The sequence below is a fragment of the Colletotrichum karsti genome (genome assembly GCF_011947395.1).
Source record: "Colletotrichum karsti strain CkLH20 chromosome Unknown Scaffold59, whole genome shotgun sequence".
NCBI classification, from domain to species: domain Eukaryota; kingdom Fungi; phylum Ascomycota; class Sordariomycetes; order Glomerellales; family Glomerellaceae; genus Colletotrichum; species Colletotrichum karsti.
The window spans coordinates 90,924-110,837 of NW_024065959.1; the positions used below are offsets into that span (position 1 = coordinate 90,924).

Here is a 19,914-nt window from a genome sequence, read left to right on the forward strand (position 1 = left end):
TTGCATCCCATCCCATCCCACCACAGCAAAACATACCTCACCGCAAAGGCTCGCCTGAGCTTTTGTCTCAATACCTACCTAGGTACTCGAATTCGAACCACGACTCTCCTCTGTCAACCGCGAACCTCGAAACCACCAATGCGAGTTCTCGTCAACTGCTAGCACTGCTTGCGACGGCTTGCTAGCTTAGTGCCCCCCTACCTTACCTACACCCGGTGACGGCGACGGACGCGAATACACGATACGACGACATGGCCGCGGTGTAGACCGATGCTCAATGCTGCCAATTCGATTTACCAATTCTTGTCATTGCGCGCCTCGTTGAACCGCCACAATGCCGCAAGAAGGGGAGCCGAATCCCACGCCGACGGAAACACCGTCGTTTAACGGGTACTTGACGCGATCCGACATCGACATGTCTCTGCTTCGCAAATGCTAACCACTCGTCCGTTCAGGGAGTTTCTGGCCTACATGCTAGTATGCGCTGCTCTGTAAGATGCCGGCCTTTGCTAAGAACACGCACGGCAGCCGCTAACACTACCAAGCGCCGTCTTCTTTCTCCTATACTTCAACCGAGCCTTCGGTTCGCTGCTGTCGTGGGGCATACGGACGTACACCTGGCACCGCTACCGGATTTACCTCGATATCCAGGCCCTGCAGGTCTCTCTCCTCGGCGGCCGCATATTCTTCACCGGTTTACGATATCATGGAAACAACGAGACGTTTCTCGTTCAGCATGGCTACGTTACTTGGAGGTATTGGCTGCGCCGCGTACGCGAGGTCGACATCAAAGCATCCGCGCAGCAGCAGGCCGAGCAAGCTTCCTTTGCCACCAATGGGCGACATTCGAACCTCCCGTGCCGAGTGACCATGTCCTTGGTCGGCTTGGAGTGGTTCATATACAACCGAAGCCCGGCTTACGACAGCGTTTTGGCTGGATTGAAGGAACCCACGACAGCCGAGAATGTGTCAACGGCCTTCGAATCAAAGGAAGAGACGGCTTCTCTCAGGAACCGTGGGCAGAAAGATACAGAAAAGACGGATCAGTCTCAAGAAGCCCCTGAAAAGGAGGCTCCGGGAGCAGCTTTGCTCTCGAGGATTGGGAACACTCTAGGACGTCGCAACTCTTCCGCTAGTCAAACGAGTACGCCCTCGGATGCGCAAGAGGACAGCAGCGACACCTCTCCGTCCGACTCAGACCTGCCGTTCCTTCTGCAACTCTTTCCCATCTTCGTCACGTGCCAGAAAGCGGCCGTTGTGCTGGGAAATGACAATACCAAGGCGATCTTGATTGTAAAAGCCGACGGGCTGTCGGGAGAAATCGATGCCTCCAAAACATCAACACCGGATCCGTATAAACAGATCTTCAAGATCAAGTTCCAGCATCCGATCGTAGAGATGAGGGAAAACGATGACTATAAGGAGGACCAAGCCACTCGAGCTAGTCGGGAGAAATTGGTCGCCGAGGAACCTAGCCCGGCTTATAAAACGTCCTTCTTCAAAAGACATCGACGTCGTGCGCTTGGTACGTTGAGGAATCTGGTGCCGTACTGGCGAAAGTCGGTTGAGTCGTTCTCCTTGGGCTCTCGAAGCCCTCTCACCACAGCCGTGTCCCAGATACCCGGTTCAAATCACTGGCAAGGACTGGCGCGCTATCTAGACGAGGACGAGCAAGATGCCAGGCTGCGCTGGGCCGGTGTTGAATACGCCGCCGAGTCCACCGTCGTGGACAGTCCAGAAGCAACGCTGACGATCTACTGGGACGTTGTCGGGAAAGTGAGCGCGGAAGCCGCCAGGCGCCAGTCTAAAGAGACGAGTGCCGCAACCTACATCAACGGCGACGAAGCTCCTGCCTGGGGCATGATTCTTGCTATCAAGGGCGGAATCGTAAACTATGGGCCGTGGGCGGATCGCCAGAGGGCCGACCTGCAGCGCGTTTTTGTTCCCAGTCTATCCAAAGACGCTGTTCCGGCGACTCCCCTTGCCGAGGGTGCGTATCGAGTCCCAACTCAGTTCAAATTGTACGTCGAGTTGGATGAGGAGGTGACGCTGCGAATACCCATCAGAGAAGACTCCAAGAATTGGAGATGGAAGGGCAAAGAGCCTCCGATTAAAACAACTCCGCCGCAGCAGAAGCGGAAGCAGAGGAACCGGGCAAAGAAGGACAGCAAGACCGATGCTGCGCCTGTCCGCCCAGGCGGCTGGCTCGACTTCATCGTACCTGGAAATTCTACAATCTCGTTCACGATGGACATGCTCGCCAGCACGACGGGATATCAGATGAAGCTTGATGTCGACCTGCCCAGTACCGAGCTCGCAAGCAGCGTCAATCATGAACTTCTCTGGCGCTCAGGGGCTCAGCGTATCTCTTGCGACCTGTCCACCCCATTGAAGTGGAACTCTTTGAGGTCTTGGTACTTCAACATCGTGGCCGACGAACTGGAACTGTTCATGCTCAGAGACCATGTCTTCTTGCTGATTGACTTGGTCGACGATTGGGCCACCGGCCCGCCGGCCGAATACCTCGTGTTCACGCCTTTCAGATACTATCTCAACTTGGACCTCCGCAACGTCAAGCTGTACCTGAACATCAACGATGGCAACATCATTAACAACCCCACGGATCTCGAAGACAACGCTTACGTCGTAGCAAAGAGCCCGTCTCTCGTTGCGAATGTCTGCATTCCAATTGACAAATACCGACCCAGCATGAACGCCGTTTCTTTCGCTCTGGGTGCCGAGACCTTTACACTGTCACTGCATGTTCCGCCCTGGAATACCCAAGCCGCGTTCATCTCATCGAAAGAAATCGGTCATGGCGAAAACTTCGAAATCGACGGCAAGTACCACTATAACGCCACAACATCGCCGGCTAATATCGACACCTTGACGCTCAACATGGGTGTGCAGTCGCCCACGATAACACTGTACGGCTTCCTAATACGGTACATCTTGGTGCTCAAGGACAACTACCTGGGCGATTACATCCATTTCAAAACGCTCGAAGAGTACCAGGACCTCCTGAGGGCGAAGGAACTTAACCCTGATGCAGAACTGGCGAACCGGCCGCCGCCCAAGAAGTCCAATGATCTAGACGTGATCCTGTGTGTGAAGGTTGACGACCCGCGGATTTTATTGCCTGCCAACTTGTACTCGAGTCAACGACACGTTCAAATTGAGACTGCCGGGCTTTCCCTGGATCTGCGATTCACCAACTACTACATGGACTTGCAGGTCAACCTTAGCCCTCTGAATTTGTCACTCGGAAATACAGACTCGGGCATGGAAACGCCAATCAGCGCCGTATCAAGCACGCAGCTTTTTATTGACGGCATCACCATCTACGGACATCGGCTTTTCGGACTGCCCCCAACAGAGCCGACGTACCTGTGTAACTGGGATATATCCGTCGGCACAGTCTCTGGCGAGTGTTCGACTGACTTCCTAACGGCCTTGATAAGTGGAGGTAAAGCGTTTGCATTTGAGTTCGACGACGACGAAAACGCGCTGATCCCGCTGTCATCTATTATCGTATACGATGTCACCTTCCTACGCGTAGCTGTGCAGGGTGTTAAGGTCTGGTGCCACGTCGAAGAAGCGGCGTTTCTCTTCTCAATTGGCACCATTGACGTCAAGTTCAACGACTGGGCTCGGACGCATTATTCTCGACGTGCAGACATCAAGATACCCGACCTCCAGGTTTCGTGCGTCAACTCGGAATCGGCCATGAGACATAAGTGGAAGTCTCAACATGGTGTCGAAACCGAGGCCTTCTTTCAAGCTTCAATCCGCGTAGCCATTATCGGGAGAAAGTTTCACTTTTCCGAAGAACGAAAACTGCAACAAGAGCTCATACGTCGCGAGGACCAACGGACGGGTCGTACCGAGTTCCTTCTGCTACCTGGCGTATTGGATGATATGCTCCCCGATCAACTTGATCCTCCTGCCCAGGGGTTCCCTCCAGTACCCGAACCGACGGTCATCGACGGTGCCGGTGGCGATCAAAGATCATTCGACAGCAAATCGACATTCACTCGTGCTCCGCGTCTTCGTCATAAGAGTTCTTTCCTGTCAAGCACTAGCTCCACCTCCAGCAACAGCAGTGTGGTGAGGCCGAGAAGCTCGGTCAGATCGCGCGCAAAGTCCAGACAGTCGGATCTCCTGTACCCTGACAGTCCCGAAGTCACAGGTAAACGGCACCAACGGGACATCTCGACTTCAACTGGTCGGCACTCCGCCTTTTACAGCGCCGTCGGAGATTTCCAACGAGATGCGAATTTTCATTCGTCTGTAGCTTTCTCCAGTCAATTTTTCACTCCGCCATTCCCTCTTGAGAGCGTCCGACCCGACACTTCGGAAGCTGTTCTGCACAGTATCGAAGAAGAAGAGGATGGCTCTGCCTTTGGCTTTTCAGAGTTCAGTCTCGACGAGATTGAACCAAGTTCATTGGCAGAAGATCGTGCTCAGAATAGCATCATTGTCGAAATACCTTCAGGAGTGACAGCCTTCCTCAATCCCTCCGCTGTCCGGCACGCATCATTACTCATCTCAGCATTGCAGCCCAGCGAACCGGAGAACATACTCGACAGCCTGCAAATCTCTTCAATGACGGACATATTTGACCATCAAAAGAAGAAGAAGGTCGCCGGTGAGATCACTGACGTCATGCTCAGGGTTCCGAAAGCCAGCATCCGGTTCCTGAACTCTTCGTCCGTTGAACGCTTCAATCCTGGCGGAGAGGAACAAGACCAATATGACGTGTCAGCGTCCAAACTTTCCCTCTCTCTCCGATCAACTGAGGCTTGGGAGAATCCGGCGGAGCCGATCAAGAGCAACAAAAGAATGTCGGTCCTGATAAGACTCGGGTCTGCAGAAATATCGGCTTCGGAACGACAGTCAGGCGCGGATGAGAACCAAGCCGCGTTCATGGCCCAGATCGAGCGAGTGATGCTATCGCTGGGCTCAAAGGATGTCACTTACATCGACGCGGAGATCGGCAGCATCAAGAACAGCACAGCATCGGAGAAGATTGAGTATCTCGCGTCGCTCATACACAGGACCGGTGTTGTTGCCTCAGAGTTGGGAGAGGTACTGAGCCAGACAGTGTCTCGACACGAAGATCGGGTCAAGCATTTCGTATATAAGCTCATGACAGACGGACATCCCGTGGGCGATCCATCATTCTTGACACGCCCGTCAGCAGTTCTAAGATCAGCTTCAGAGCATCTCCGGACGTATGACTCGTGGAAGATGGCCGCCCGACTTCGCCAGATTTGGACGAGGATGCCAGCAGCTTTTAGGGATGACCTCCTCATCAACTGTCTTTCTGGTTCAGTCTCGCCGCCACCTGATGCCCCCCAGCGGGTTATCGATGCCTTCCAGCGATGGCGCAGCTGGGATCTCTACAACGTGGCAGGTTCTGAACTCATCAAGAACGTCTATGGCAAAGTTGACGTCAGCGACAATCCTGACACAGCAGAATTGCCTGTCATGGCGGCGCTCCGGCTGAGAGATGTACAGTTGCTCCTGGATCCTGGTCCAAAGGAGAACAAAATTGCCTTTACCGATCTGACGACAAGAATGGAAAAGAAAACGGTGACGTCTGCAGAGCAGCCCGCCGAGTCAGAGTTGAAACCAAAGAACATGACCGTTCTGAACGTCTACTGTGGCGAAGCAGCTATCATGCTCAACTGGGAGCTTTGTGAACTTGCCGAAGACGTCTTACGTCTGTACAATAAATCAAGCCGGGCAGCAAAGCCTCCGAAAGAAACCATGGCGGAAAGCGCACCACCCGACAAGGCGAAATCCCAGGATGCCTTTCATGTCGTGCTGGCCGTGGGACGAGGGTCGATAGAAGTGGACACCATCAACCTGAGCGCCACATCCCTCGGCCACAACTTGAAAGCATCTTGCCTGGTTGACGGGTACGAAAAGACTGGATCGTCGATCAACTTCATCTTGAGCTGCGACGCTGTGACATCCCGGCTGCATCACCGCTCCGAGCTTCTGGGAATGTTTCAGTTGAGGGACCCAAGTGTGTTCATTTCTCACGAACTCCTCGAGACAGACACCACTTCTTGCCATACGATCAAATCAACAGCCAGTAGTCGCTCATTGACCCTAGCTGTGAAGCAAGACCCCTTGTTTCTGGTGGAAGTCGTTGACTATCTGGTCAAGGATGAGTTGACGCAAATACACAAACTTCAAAAGCAGCTACCAGACTCTCCGGCTCCTCGCAGTCGCAGAGATAGCATCAAAATAGCCGAGCGGCTTTCGTCCTTCCGAGTCAACGTTGCTCTGTTCCTGGATGAGTACCTTATCAGCGTACCACTCCTGCAGTCCATGACCTACAACATATCGGGCGTTGTAGCTCGTGCAGCAGTGGCCGCCAACTTTGGGAAGGAGCTCATTTTTGACTTTGATGTCAAGGAAAACTCCCACGAGATCCGGATGGATGTCAGGAACCAGCCGCGCAGCATCTCTATTCTCCGCATTCCGCCTACGAACGGCCGCATCGTAAGTCACATGGGCCAAGGGGAGCACTCGGTCTCTGTATTCGGCTCCGTAGAGCTCATGCAGCTGGACGCTTCTGCTGTTTATAGTTTGCTGCGGGCTCTGAACCGACCGCAGATATCCAGTGCCGTGACTGAGCTGCAGGAGGGCACGAAGGCCATCCAAGGACACATCAATGACATGTTCGGCAACACTTCTGCCCCTACTCCCAAAGAGACTTCGCCGCCACCTTCGACATCGAACCTTGTCTACACCATTCATCTTACTTTGGCTGGGATTGAAGTTTTCGGTAAAACGCCTCTCGTGTCCGAAAAAGATCCCACGGCATGCCTTTCTTTCGCACTGGACCGAGTACACGTAGAGGTCGCTAATCGTCATGAGTCTCACGGACCCATACTGGCACAGCCGGAGTTGCACGTCAATCTGCGCCAGATCTTAATCGACGTGCAAAAGGGCAGGGACAGCGAGATGAGATCTTGCGGTAGCTTGGCCCTAGGAGCTCTCATCTCAGCGAATACACGAACCACCGAAGACGGCAAAGAGGAAAGGTCCTTCAACTTCAGAAGCGACGGACTCATCATCAATCTATCGCCAGAGACCGTCTCAACTGTCGTAGCTGCTCTGGGATACATGGGAGACAAGATCAAAGACCTCGACACATCACGAGAGCTCGAGTATCTCCGTAAGATTCGGCAGACGAGGCCACGAATCGCAATCAATGACCAGGAGGAGGTGGAGGAGCCAGATATCATTGACTCGTTCCTCTCGTCGATCGTGTATCGGTTTGAAGTCCGCGATACCCAGATATGCTGGCTTGTTGGCGATCCATCAGATGACTTGATGCCACTCGCGGGAAGCAAGGAGGACCTGATCTTGTCAGTCCAGCTGGTCAGCTTCGGAACACGCCAGACAAAGTCGGCCAGGCTCACCATTGAGAACTTCCAGTTGCAAATGGTTCCTCCCGGCCAAGACAAGAGCCTCAGGTCACTCCACTCGGCACTGCTCCCCGAAGTCGTCTTCAACATTGCCTACGTCTCCAACCCCAACACACGTCGGATGGCGTTCCAAGCGGTGGGCAAGTCGCTGGATCTTCGCTTGACGTCAGGCTTCATCATCCCTGCTGCAATCTTGAACGACTCCATCGGCCTCTCGATCAAGAACGTGCAGCGGGCATCCCAGAACTGGATCACGGGTACCGCCGCTGCAAAGGTCGACAAGGTAGAGAAGGTGGAAGAGCCAGCTCCGCCAGGGCGAAGCATATTTGGCACGAAGAGGCTGGAATCTCTGCTAGTCGACGCTGACTTTTCTGGGGCCGTTGTCTATGTCTCTGGCAAAAAGCCGACGGATGTTCTCCGGGGGAATACGAGAACTGGCAGGCCGTCGCTGGCAGGAAAATACGGCCAGTTCAGCACGGATGACTCGGGCAGCAGCACCGTCCTCAGGACTCCTGGCTTGGCCTGGAAATTCGAATATCGCGACAGCGGTCGTGAGGACCCCTCGCTTTATGGCGAGATCAAGATTGATGCGTCGAGCAATATCTTGTACCCATCTGTGGTCCCACTCATCATGGATATGACGACAAGCGTTAAGGAGGTTGTCAGCAAAGACACAGATGCTCCGGCAGTCAAGACTCCTGCCGCAGCCAAGACCAAGCCCGGCAACGAAGATAACATCCTCACTGCTGACCCGAACGCCGTCATCGGTCGCTTGAAGTTGAACCTGGGACTGCGCATTTGCCGACAAGAGTTTTCACTGAGCTGTCAACCCATCGCCCGCGTTGCCGCCACAACATGTTTCGACGACATCTACTTTACCGTCAACACGGTGCGCTCTGTGGAACAAGGCAACTTCTTCTCGATCTCCGGGGCTTTCTCCAAGCTGCAGGCCTCGGTTCAGCATGTGTACTCCAGAGAGTCGACTGGAAGCTTCGATGTCGACTCGATCGTGCTGTCGTTGATGAATAGCAAACACGTCAGCGGGACCAGTGGTGTGTCGGCCATTCTCAAAGTCAGTCCGATGAACGTCTCCATCAATGCCAAGCAGCTCCAGGACTTCCTGCTGTTCCGCGAGATCTGGTATCCCAGCGAACTTCGAAATACCACCACAGCGCCGGTTGCCAAGCTCAACACGGAAGCATCCCAGGGTCACTTGGTTCAAAGATACCAGCAGGTGGCCGCAACCGCGGCTTTTCCCTGGACAGCGACAATTTCCATTGCCTCTCTGAATGTCAGCGTCGATATGGGTCAAGCCATTGGAAAGTCAGTGTTCGCCATCAAAGAGTTCTGGGTCTCGTCCAAGAAGACCTCCGATTGGGAGCAGAACCTTTGCCTCGGCTTCGAAAGCATCGGCATTGATTGTACGGGCAGACTGAGCGGGTTCATCGCTCTCAACAAGTTCCAGCTTCGAACATCCATCCAGTGGCCTGAACGGGAGGCGGCGCTCAACGAAACGCCTCTGGTACAAGCATCGGTCGGTTTCAGTCAATTCAGAGTGAAAGCCGCTTTCGACTATCAGGCGTTCCTCGTCGCCGATATCACGTCCTTGCAGCTCCTCATGTACAACGTTCGTCGGAGTCTCGAAGGCAGTGGAGACCGGCTGGTGGCCATCTTTGACGGAGACGCGGTGCAGGTTTTTGGCACCACGACGTCTGCAGCTCAAGGTGTCGCGCTTTATCAAGCCGTTCAGAAGCTCATACAGGAACGACGAGCCAACTTTGAGATGTCCCTGCAAGAAATCGAGAAGTTCATGAGGAGGCGGTCTTACGGAAGCTCGGCGGTGTCTCCTCATCTGACGAGCATGCCCAAGTTCCAAGCAGAAGACACGCTCTCCAAGTCCCCCATCTCGCTCGACACGGACGTCGTAGTCACGCTGAAGGCGCTCAACCTGGGTGTCTTCCCCAGCACATTCTCCGATCACCAGGTGTTCAAGATGGAGGCGTTGGATGCCGAGGCAAGATTCGCGGCCAGCATCGAACACCGGCGCGTTCACAGCATCTTGGGACTCACGCTCGGGCAACTGCGGATCGGGCTCGCTAGCGTGCGGAATATAGAAGCACCCAAGACGCTCAGCGAGATTTCAGTCGAGGACGTGGTGGAGAGAGCAACAGGCTCACGCGGCGGAACGATCCTCAAAGTGCCAAAGGTGGGAGCAGTGATGCAGACATGGCAGACGCCGAACCGCAACCGCATCGACTACATCTTCAAGAGCGCGTTCGAGGGCAAGGTCGAGGTGGGATGGAATTACTCGCGCATCAGCTACATCCGCGGGATGTGGGCCAATCACGCAAAGTCACTGGAGCAGACCTGGGGCAAGGAGCTCCCGCTCACAGCCATCAAGGTGACGGGTGTGCCGGACACGGAGGAGCAACAGGCGGGAGGGTCGTCGCAGCAGAAGATCACGGCCGAGGTCAACGTGCCGCAGTCCAAGTACGACTACGTGGCGCTGGAACCGCCGATTATCGAAACGCCGCAGCTCAGGGACATGGGCGAGGCGACGCCGCCGCTAGAATGGATTGGTCTTCACCGAGACCGACTGCCCAACCTGACGCATCAGATTGTCATAGTGGCCCTTCTGGAGTTGGCCGGCGAGGTGGAAGATGCATATTCTAAGATCTTGGGATCGTAGGAAGTAGTAATGGTGTGCCGGCGGCGTTGACTCACTCGGCGTGCATGGGCATTTTAGGGTGGGCGAATAACATTTGGGGTTGCTTCGGCGTTAAGGGAGTTAACAGCATTGGGACCTGGACATCGGATACCTTTACGAGTCTATCATCTTAGTAATCAAGCCAATCACTTGCATTCACCGGTTTACCCCGCCATCGGAATATGAGTGTTCGGTGTGTTCACCGGCGTGATGTGAGTGGAAGTTCGCAGTCAGCAAGGTTGAAGATGAAGTCAATCAGCTCGCCGGAGCTCGAAACGGTGTCATTTCACGGACGGCGGCTGAAATAAATAGTATTTCACGATATGAGGCGAGCGATGACTCGAAGCTCCGGGCGGGGTGTGGTGAGTGGACACGCCGATAAAGCGACGGACGTGTTGTTCCTTGGTTGATCTTGTCGACGTCAATCTTCCGTATGTCGTTCGGGCCCAGGCCTCTCCGTCTCCGTAGCACCGGATAATTGGCGATGGGTGCCTTAGTTGGGCAGATTTGCAGATGATTATCCGGGCACATCGTCAAAGTCGTCATTGGATCATATGGAGGGGCCCAATTCTCGAGGAGGGGGAGGGACGTTGATCGCACAAACGGGGCGGGGGCCTGGATTCACACAGGTGCTGAGCTGATACAGAGTACGCCACACCCACAGCTCCTCCGTTCCTGAGGTATGGACTCTTTATTAGGTTCTCTTGGTGGGAAACGTAATTCCAGGTAGCTTTTGGCAGCAAATGGCCTACTGATTCGAGGCAGCTCATGGAGGGGCAACCTCAAATTTTTTTGAGCTTTGTCTAAATCAAACAGCATGTGTATCAAATGTGTGACTGGTTGGCCGTCGAGACGAGACCCCGGATCAGCAGCAGGCGGCCAACGTTTTGGTGAGACATCGAGCTCTGCTCTGAGGTATTCTGGTGCGAGGGGGCCAGGGTTCTTGCCCTTCCCATTCTCTCGCATAACTCAGCCCGAGCGAAGAAACGGGGAACGGTCTCTCAGCACAGACCGCCAGCATTGTACACGGCAGGACGTGGAGGGGGAGGGGAAGACATTGGAGTAAGGTATCGGCCAGTGACGCTGGACGCTGAAAGCTGAGGCGGGAGGACGGCGACAGCGACGGCGACGGCGACGGCGGGTGACGAGACGGGAAGGCGAGTGAGTATTACGGCTACGGGCAATGACGGGAATGACCTGAAGCTTTGGTACGGGTGCAGCAGAGGTGGCGCCACGGCCAGATCCTGGCCCTTACGTGCGTCTTTCACTGGTGGTCTGAGAAGCAGTGTGGGCAGGTGCGATCGAGTTGGATGTCCCGCTTGTGGGAGTGGTGAGGTGCTTTGCATTGGTTCGCCGTGGTTGTGGTTGGCGGGGAGGGGAAGAATTGGGAAAATTAAAAAATAAAAATAAAAAAAATACGCAAAAAAACTGTGAAGCAGGAAGAAGTGTGGCGGGGTTTTTTTCACCTGGTGTGCTGGTGCACCTCGATGCCCCCACCTACCCATTTTTCTCATCCGGCGAGGGCCAGTACCATCCATCCACTGACGGGGCCTTACCCAGCACTAACTTTTTTTTCCCTCGGGGCAACGTCTTGTCACAACGAGCAGAGCCTGCACCACTTCCTCTTTTTTTCTTCCTTTCCTCTCCCCCCATCCCGCCCTTCCCATCATCTCCCAGCGACGATAAAAGAAGTGGCAGAGGAGCTCAAGTTCCCCTGTCGTTCCTGGAACCGTCGCCTTTTTCAATCTCACAAGCTTCATCTGCTTGCCTGTTTTCTCACTGTAGAAAAAGGACTCAGCACTCTGTGAGCGCGGGGCAGATTCTTCAACCCCGCTTCGATCAACTTCAACCTTACACATACCAATTTTTGACGAGCTCGCCGAGCCACCGCCGCAAAAATGGTCAAGTAAGTCAACCCGTCCATCTCTCATGTCGTCTACTACGACGGCTTTGCTTCGAATCCGCGAACTGGCAATTGCATCGTCTCACCGGCCGACATGGCTGGGCGGCGACAGCTTCACTCGAACCTGCAGTGTCGCTGCTGAGCAATGTCGCCCCTACCCCGCCTCTCACCACCACCACCACCCCATCCGTTTCGGAGATAAGCTTCCACCACCCCCAAGCGCTTCAGTTGGCTGACCATGGCATCATCACAACAGCTTCACGATCGAGGAGATCCGTGGGCTCATGGACAAGCCCACGAACGTCCGTAACATGTCCGTCATTGCCCACGTCGACCACGGCAAGTCCACCCTTACCGACTCCCTTCTGTCCAAGGCCGGTATCATTTCCACCGCCAAGGCCGGAGACGCGAGAGCAACGGATACTCGTGCGGACGAGCAGGAGCGTGGTATCACCATCAAGTCTACCGCCATCTCCCTGTACCACGGTGTCGACCCCGAGGACGTCAAGGACATCGCCAACCAGAAGACCGACGGCACCGACTTCTTGATCAACCTGATCGACTCCCCCGGTCACGTTGATTTCTCTTCCGAGGTTACTGCCGCTCTCCGTGTCACCGACGGTGCTCTCGTCGTCGTCGACACCGTCGAGGGTGTCTGCGTCCAGACCGAGACCGTCCTGCGTCAGGCTCTTGGTGAGCGCATCAAGCCCGTCGTCATCATCAACAAGGTCGACCGTGCTCTTCTCGAGCTCCAGGTCTCCAAGGAGGACCTGTACCAGTCCTTCTCTCGTACCATCGAGTCCGTCAACGTCATCATCTCCACCTACTTCGACAAGTCCCTCGGTGATGTCCAGGTCTACCCCTACAAGGGAACCATCGCCTTCGGTTCCGGTCTGCACGGCTGGGCTTTCACCGTCCGCCAGTTCGCCGTCCGCTACGCCAAGAAGTTCGGTGTCGACCGCAACAAGATGATGGAGCGTCTCTGGGTAAGCAACTCTTTTCCGCCCCCCTCTCGCAACAACCAGCTAACGTGCAAAAAAGGGCGACAACTACTTCAACCCCCACACCAAGAAGTGGACCAACAAGGGCACCCACGACGGCAAGCCCCTCGAGCGTGCCTTCAACCAGTTCATCTTGGACCCCATCTTCAAGATCTTCTCCGCTGTCATGAACTTCAAGACCGACGAGGTCACCACCCTCCTCCAGAAGCTCGACCTCAAGCTCGCCACCGAGGACAAGGACAAGGAGGGCAAGCAGCTCCTCAAGGCCGTCATGCGCACTTTCCTGCCCGCCGCTGACGCCCTCCTGGAGATGATGATTCTCCACCTGCCTTCCCCCGTCACTGCCCAGAAGTACCGTGCCGAGACCCTGTACGAGGGCCCCAGCGACGACGAGGCCGCCATCGCCATCCGTGACTGTGACCCCAAGGGTCCCCTCATGCTTTACGTCTCCAAGATGGTGCCCACCTCCGACAAGGGTCGTTTCTACGCCTTCGGTCGTGTCTTCGCCGGTACCGTCCGCTCCGGTCTCAAGGTTCGCATCCAGGGCCCCAACTACACCCCTGGCAAGAAGGAGGACCTCTTCATCAAGGCCATCCAGCGTACCGTCCTGATGATGGGTGGCAAGGTCGAGGCCATCGACGACATGCCTGCCGGTAACATTGTCGGTCTGGTTGGTATTGACCAGTTCTTGCTCAAGTCTGGTACCCTCACCACCTCCGACACTGCCCACAACCTCAAGGTCATGAAGTTCTCCGTCTCCCCCGTCGTCCAGCGCTCCGTCCAGGTCAAGAACGCCCAGGATCTCCCCAAGCTCGTTGAGGGTCTCAAGCGTCTCTCCAAGTCCGACCCTTGCGTTCTTACCTACACTTCCGAGTCTGGTGAGCACGTTGTCGCCGGTGCCGGTGAGCTCCACCTCGAGATTTGCTTGAACGATCTCCAGAACGACCACGCCGGTGTTCCCCTCATCATCTCCGACCCCGTCGTCCAGTACCGCGAGACCGTCGCCAGCAAGTCTTCCATGACTGCTCTGTCCAAGTCTCCCAACAAGCACAACCGTCTGTACATGATCGCCGAGCCCATCGACGAGGAGCTCTCCAAGGAGATCGAGGCCGGCAAGATCAGCCCCCGTGACGATTTCAAGGCCCGTGCCCGCATCCTCGCTGACGACTTCGGCTGGGATGTCACCGATGCCCGCAAGATCTGGACCTTCGGCCCTGACACCACTGGTGCCAACTTGCTCGTCGACCAGACCAAGGCCGTCCAGTACCTCAACGAAATCAAGGACTCCGTCGTCTCTGGTTTCCAGTGGGCCACCCGTGAGGGTCCCGTTGCTGAGGAGCCCATGCGTTCCGTCCGCTGGAACGTCATGGACGTCACCCTCCACGCTGATGCCATCCACCGTGGTGGTGGTCAGATCATCCCCACTGCCCGTCGTGTCCTGTACGCCGCCGCTCTGCTCGCCGAGCCCGCTCTCCTCGAGCCCGTCTTCTTGGTCGAGATCCAGGTTCCCGAGCAGGCCATGGGTGGTGTCTACGGTGTCCTTACCCGCAGACGTGGTCACGTCTTCGCCGAGGAGCAGCGCCCCGGTACTCCCCTCTTCACCATCAAGGCCTACCTGCCCGTCATGGAGTCTTTCGGCTTCAACGGTGACCTGCGCCAGGCCACTTCCGGACAGGCCTTCCCCCAGTCCGTCTTCGACCACTGGCAGGTTCTGCCCGGTGGCTCTCCTCTCGACGCCACCTCCAAGGTCGGCCAGGTCGTCCAGGAGATGCGTAAGCGCAAGGGTCTCAAGGTTGAGGTTCCGGGTGTTGACAACGTAAGTTTATCCTCCGATGCCGTTCCAGTGATCATGAAGCTAACTGTCTGCAGTACTACGACAAGCTGTAAACGCCTTTCCCACGGTTTAATAGAAAATGGCGTTGTGCTTTTTTGGGCACACTTGATGAACTGGGTTTGGTGGATGATATCAAAAATTAAGAGCCCCGTTCTTTCCATAGCTTTCGCGTAGTCTCGGAATGAAGACAATAAGTTCAATATGTCCTTTCATGTTATACGTGTGAAATTTTTGATGATTGCCTCGTGCACCCAAGGTAGATTGGCGAATGTCGTACAAATGGGAGGTACGTCCCGAATGCTGCTCTCTTCGAGAGCTCCAACTGAGCTCGAGTTTTCTGCGTACCTTAGGTACCCGCCATGCCCACTTAGGTTTAAAGTGGGCCTGTCGAAGCGAGGCGCAAATAAAAACTTCAGCCTCGCTCCGTTCTTCTCTCCTTTCAACCACGATCCTTTCAAAATCTACTTCGGGACGCTAAATTTTCGTGTGTTCGAGGGGTTTCCCGCCGAACAACGACAATGACTTCGGCTCATTCTTCCAATACATCATAAGTATCAGACTTATTGATACAGCACGTTTCCCTCATTCCATGATCCGGCGCAAACCCAACCGCGACCATGCTTTTGCCGGAAAAGGACAGCCCGCTGCTCAAGGCATGGCTCATGAACAAACTGCCTGAAGTGTCAGTTCACCGCAGTCCCCTCATCACCTACGACTTCATGCTGACTTTTCTTTTCGCAGCTCTGACACCGAGACGGACATCTTAGCGGACTACATCTTGGCCCTGCTTGCCTCTCAGGAAGGCGACGCCGAGCAGATCCGTGCGGCTTGCGAGGCCGAGCTGCCGCAATTCCTCAACACAGGTCAGCGACGACCGCGTGTGTGTTTCCCGACGCACTGCTGACTATAGGCCAGACACTGCCCCCGAATTTGTTGACGAACTGTTCCGAATCATCGAACACAAGTCCTACCTTCCCGGCGCACCTCCTCCACCCCCGAAGCTGCGTCCGACGGCGGCAAGCTTCGCTCCCCTCAATGCGCCAACAGCGCCTTCCGACCTCCTGCCGCAAACCGGGTCGAGGAAGCGCTCTTACCACGAGAGAGGCGACGTGAGCGCGTCGGACGACCGCGGCTTTGGCTACGGTGAAGAGAGGGCGTACAAGCAACCCCGGCGGGGCCCATGGGATACGAGGACGTCAACCCCGAGAGGGAATGGCGGTCCGGACGAATATCCCAGCCAGCCTTACGCCGCCGCCAGTCTTCAGCAACCCCCGCCTGAGGCTGGTGCGTATGACCCGAACTATCCCCAGCCGCCCACTGGTCCTCAGGGCTGGCGCGATGTTCCGCCTCAGATGCCAGTCTACCCCCAAGCCCCGCCGTACGGGCCCACCCCAGGTCAGCGAAGGAGCAGGCAGAGATGCCGCGACTTTGCGACTAAGGGATACTGCAGTCGCGGAAATTCGTGCCAGTATGATCACGGCATCGAGCCCATCTGGGTGCCGCCCAGCGGTCCCAGTGGGCCTCCTCAATTCGAGGGTGAGTACCTTTTCTGCACTGTGTCTTTTTCCTCCATCTGTAGCATGATGACAACTTCCGTCCGAGCATTTATGCGATGACTTTACAATTTTATTATAAGGTTGACTACTGAAAGCTACATCTCAATCATCTTTTTCCTCGCAAAACATGGCTTCATGGCATTGAATGAGGGCTAATCATTACCCAGGTTTCGATGCTCGTGACGCAGCGATGATGATGTCGAAGAACTTTCAGGCAATGCAGCAGCTCATGGAGGCTTTCAACGCCGAACACGGAGGTCGATCTTCTAAGAGGGGTCGTCAAGGGACTAAGGGTCGGCGACGTCAGAATCGAGCCTCGTTTTCAGCGGAAGGGCCTGTCCACGACAAGACGAAGACCACTATCGTGGTTGAGAACATTCCGGACGAGCATTTCTCCGAAGAAGCAATTCGCGACTTCTTCTCAGAGTTTGGCAATATCGAGGAGGTCTCCTTGCAGCCAAACAGGAGAATCGCAATCATCAAGTACGATTCTTGGAAATCTGCCAACGCCGCCTACCGGTCTCCCAAGGTTATCTTTGACAACCGTTTCGTCAGAGTCTTCTGGCACATGGACGAAGCAGACAGGTTGGCCGCAGCAACTGGCGCATCCAACACCGATGGTGGTGGGGAGCAACATCCGCCCGAGCCTGAATTCGACATGGAAGAATTCCTGCGGAAGCAAGAAGAGGCCCAGAGGCTTTACGAGGAAAAGTTGCAAAAGAAGAAGGAGCTCGACAAGCAGCGTCAGGAGCTAGAGCAGCGGCAAAGGGAGCTTCTTGCGCGACATCGCGAGGAACAGCAGAAACTCCAAGCGAAATTGGGTTCCAAGTACGGCGGTGCGGGGGATGACGAACCGGGCTCGCTGAACTCGGCTCTCCGTGCGCAGCTCGCGGCCCTTGAAGACGAGGCTAAGCTCCTCGGCTTAGACCCGAGCGAAACGGATGAGCCTACACCCTGGTACGCAAGCGGTCGAGGTAGAGGTCGAGGCCGAGGCGGATTCCGCGGGCGCGGCTTTGCTCCTCGCGGCAGAGGATCGTACCGCGGCGGATACAGGGGCGATGTCCACGCAGCTTATGCGGCGTATTCTCTAGACAACCGCCCCAGGACTGTGTCCGTCACTGGTGTCGACTTTACATCGTCAGGGAAGGACGAGGCTCTACGGCAACATCTTCTCGTAAGTATTCATCCTGTCGCAAGAATTTTCAGGCTTGCTAACAGTCATCCCAGGGCGTCGGCGAGTTCACCGACATCAACACCACTCCGTCAAAAACTCAAATCACGTTCAAGGATCGGAAGACGGCAGAGAAATTCTACTATGGCTTGTCGAACCAGGAGATCCCTGGCGTCGACGGCCAGGTTGAGCTGTCGTGGGTGGCAACGCCTCTTGCACCGGTCAAGACTGCGACGGAAAACGGAATGTTCAAACCGGAGCCCGTGGACCAGGATGTGGCCATAGGAAACGCTGCTCCTAACGGGTCTTCGGCGATTACTCTTGACCAGCAGCCCGAGCAACAGCCGGAGATGGATTACGACGTCGCAGACGATGACGATTGGGGAGTTCAGTAGGGAGCATCTCAATCCTTATCGTAGATCGTGGAAGCTCTGATTATGGGTATCTGGAACGTGACGATGAAGCGGAGACTTCATGATTGATGATTACTGTAGTACTATTGCTCATATACCCCGATCGGCCCTCTAGGGCTTTCTAGCCATTCCTAGACTCAGAATGGTCATAGTGGCGTTGAAGAAGGCACGCCACAGATGAGAATTGATACAACGATCGATACTCGGTAATGCTCGTTTTGATGTCCGTGGCGGCTTGTGTGTTCGCGTTCAACGCTGCTCTTTTTTCTCCCTGGGTTTTTATATGTTTTACATCCCGTCCTGAAAACCTGGCCAGCTGGTTCTCACTTTGCACCGCAGATCGCCGTCAGGTCTAAAGCCTCAGAAAGTTCACCTGCGAAAAGACGGAGCCGTCAACATGAGGTACTATGATCGAGGTAGAAACAAAAGGCTGGGTACCACTTCAAAGCTAGTTTTTCTGGAGAATGATGCCGAATCTGTTTCTCGATGAGATATGCGTCCTCCTTGCTACGTGGTAAAGTCCAGCAAAGATTTCGTTGTCAATTATGAAGAAAGGGTCCTTATCTAATGTGATGTTGAAGTCCGAAGGGAAAGGAAAGAGCAGTTACTTGTTGGGCTCTACAGCCCGTCTGCAATAAGTTGTTAATCGTTAAACACTAGAGCAATCTCAATTATAGGTATAATCTAACAACACATTCGGACAGTGGTATAAGTGCCATTCGATCATACGTGCCTTTCTCCCTCGGGCATTTTATTTCCCATGCCGCGTGTGTGTTGTAAACTTGACTCAACAACAGTACTGAGCAACAAACGACGTCCGACACACATACGGAGCCCGGCGTCCATTGTGGGGCCGGATGCCGACCAGTCCGGGCGGCGTAGCCGAGTGACAGCCCGGACCATACATGGTTCACAGCGGCATGCAATAGGACTCGAGCGGATCCGCCAAGGAAGTAAGTATTCCGAGTCAAGGCGTGAACTATAGATCATGGCTGGCTAGTACGTTTCGGACGATGGCTCTGCTAGCATCCAAGGGAGTTTGAATTCCCCCTCTTTCTCCTCTTTCTCCTCTTCTGCTCCTCATCTTAGGCGAACTATGCCGTCTTTTGGGCTGGGCCGGGACATGACCCTCCTTGCTGCCCAGCGAAGTCACTTGCGTCGTGCGGCACTGCTGAGTTTTCTCAGTGGTGAAGGAAGGGTGCTGGGCGTAACAGATGACAGACGCAATGCAAGTCGGAAACCGCATCATACCTAACCTACGCAACCCACACATCCCAGACATCCGTGAGTCTACGTGTGGGAACACAAGGTCAAGTGCCAGCGCAGAGTGGAGAAATGGGAAGCAGTTTGCTGGATTCCGGCGGGTGCAGGACAGGATTGCCAGATTTGCTACCTTAGGGTCGGCTTATCGGACCAAGGGACACTCATCACCGACGTGTTGTTTGTGTGGTCTTGCAAGTTGTTGGTTGTTGGCTGATTGGCTTGGGGGGGAGCGAGGCGATAGGCAGGCCAAGGGTCTCCTTCTTCCGGGCAGGGCCCATGACCCCTCTGGGAGTAGTGGCGCCTCGCTAAGTTGGTTCCTGTGCAGCTGACCAGTCCCTTCCCGATAGCAGTCCATTGCAGCAGGCCTCCCGGGGGGAGGCATTCACCGACTGGATCCCCCGTCCGCTACCGCCATAAGCTGAAGCAAACCCCTTGTCTGAGTGAGTCTGAGCTGGTCCACCGTCCAGCGGCAGCGACCTGCCATGCAGTGCCTTCCTCCATCCACGAACGACAGCTGCATGAAGCGGGAAAGAAGGTGAACTAGGTACCTCCTACCTTACCTGGACGAGCGCACTGTTGACCGCAAGACACACCAACCTCTTTAGTTTCCAACGCCAT

At 55.1% G+C, this 19,914-nt stretch overlaps 1 protein-coding gene across 1 annotated transcript; it reads left to right on the top strand.

The window, feature by feature from the left end:
* Positions 1 to 334: 334 nt before the first annotated feature.
* Positions 335 to 18,015, top strand: CkaCkLH20_12425 (fermentation associated protein; the record flags this gene model as incomplete). Its single annotated transcript, XM_038895138.1, has 10 exons — positions 335 to 390; positions 456 to 491; positions 546 to 10,133; positions 12,315 to 13,044; positions 13,100 to 14,875; positions 15,529 to 15,575; positions 15,635 to 15,756; positions 15,809 to 16,429; positions 16,617 to 17,623; positions 17,677 to 18,015. 10 exons carry the CDS (start codon positions 335 to 337, stop codon positions 18,013 to 18,015), a joined length of 14,322 nt encoding a protein of 4,773 aa, XP_038739527.1.
* Positions 18,016 to 19,914: the final 1,899 nt, after the last annotated feature.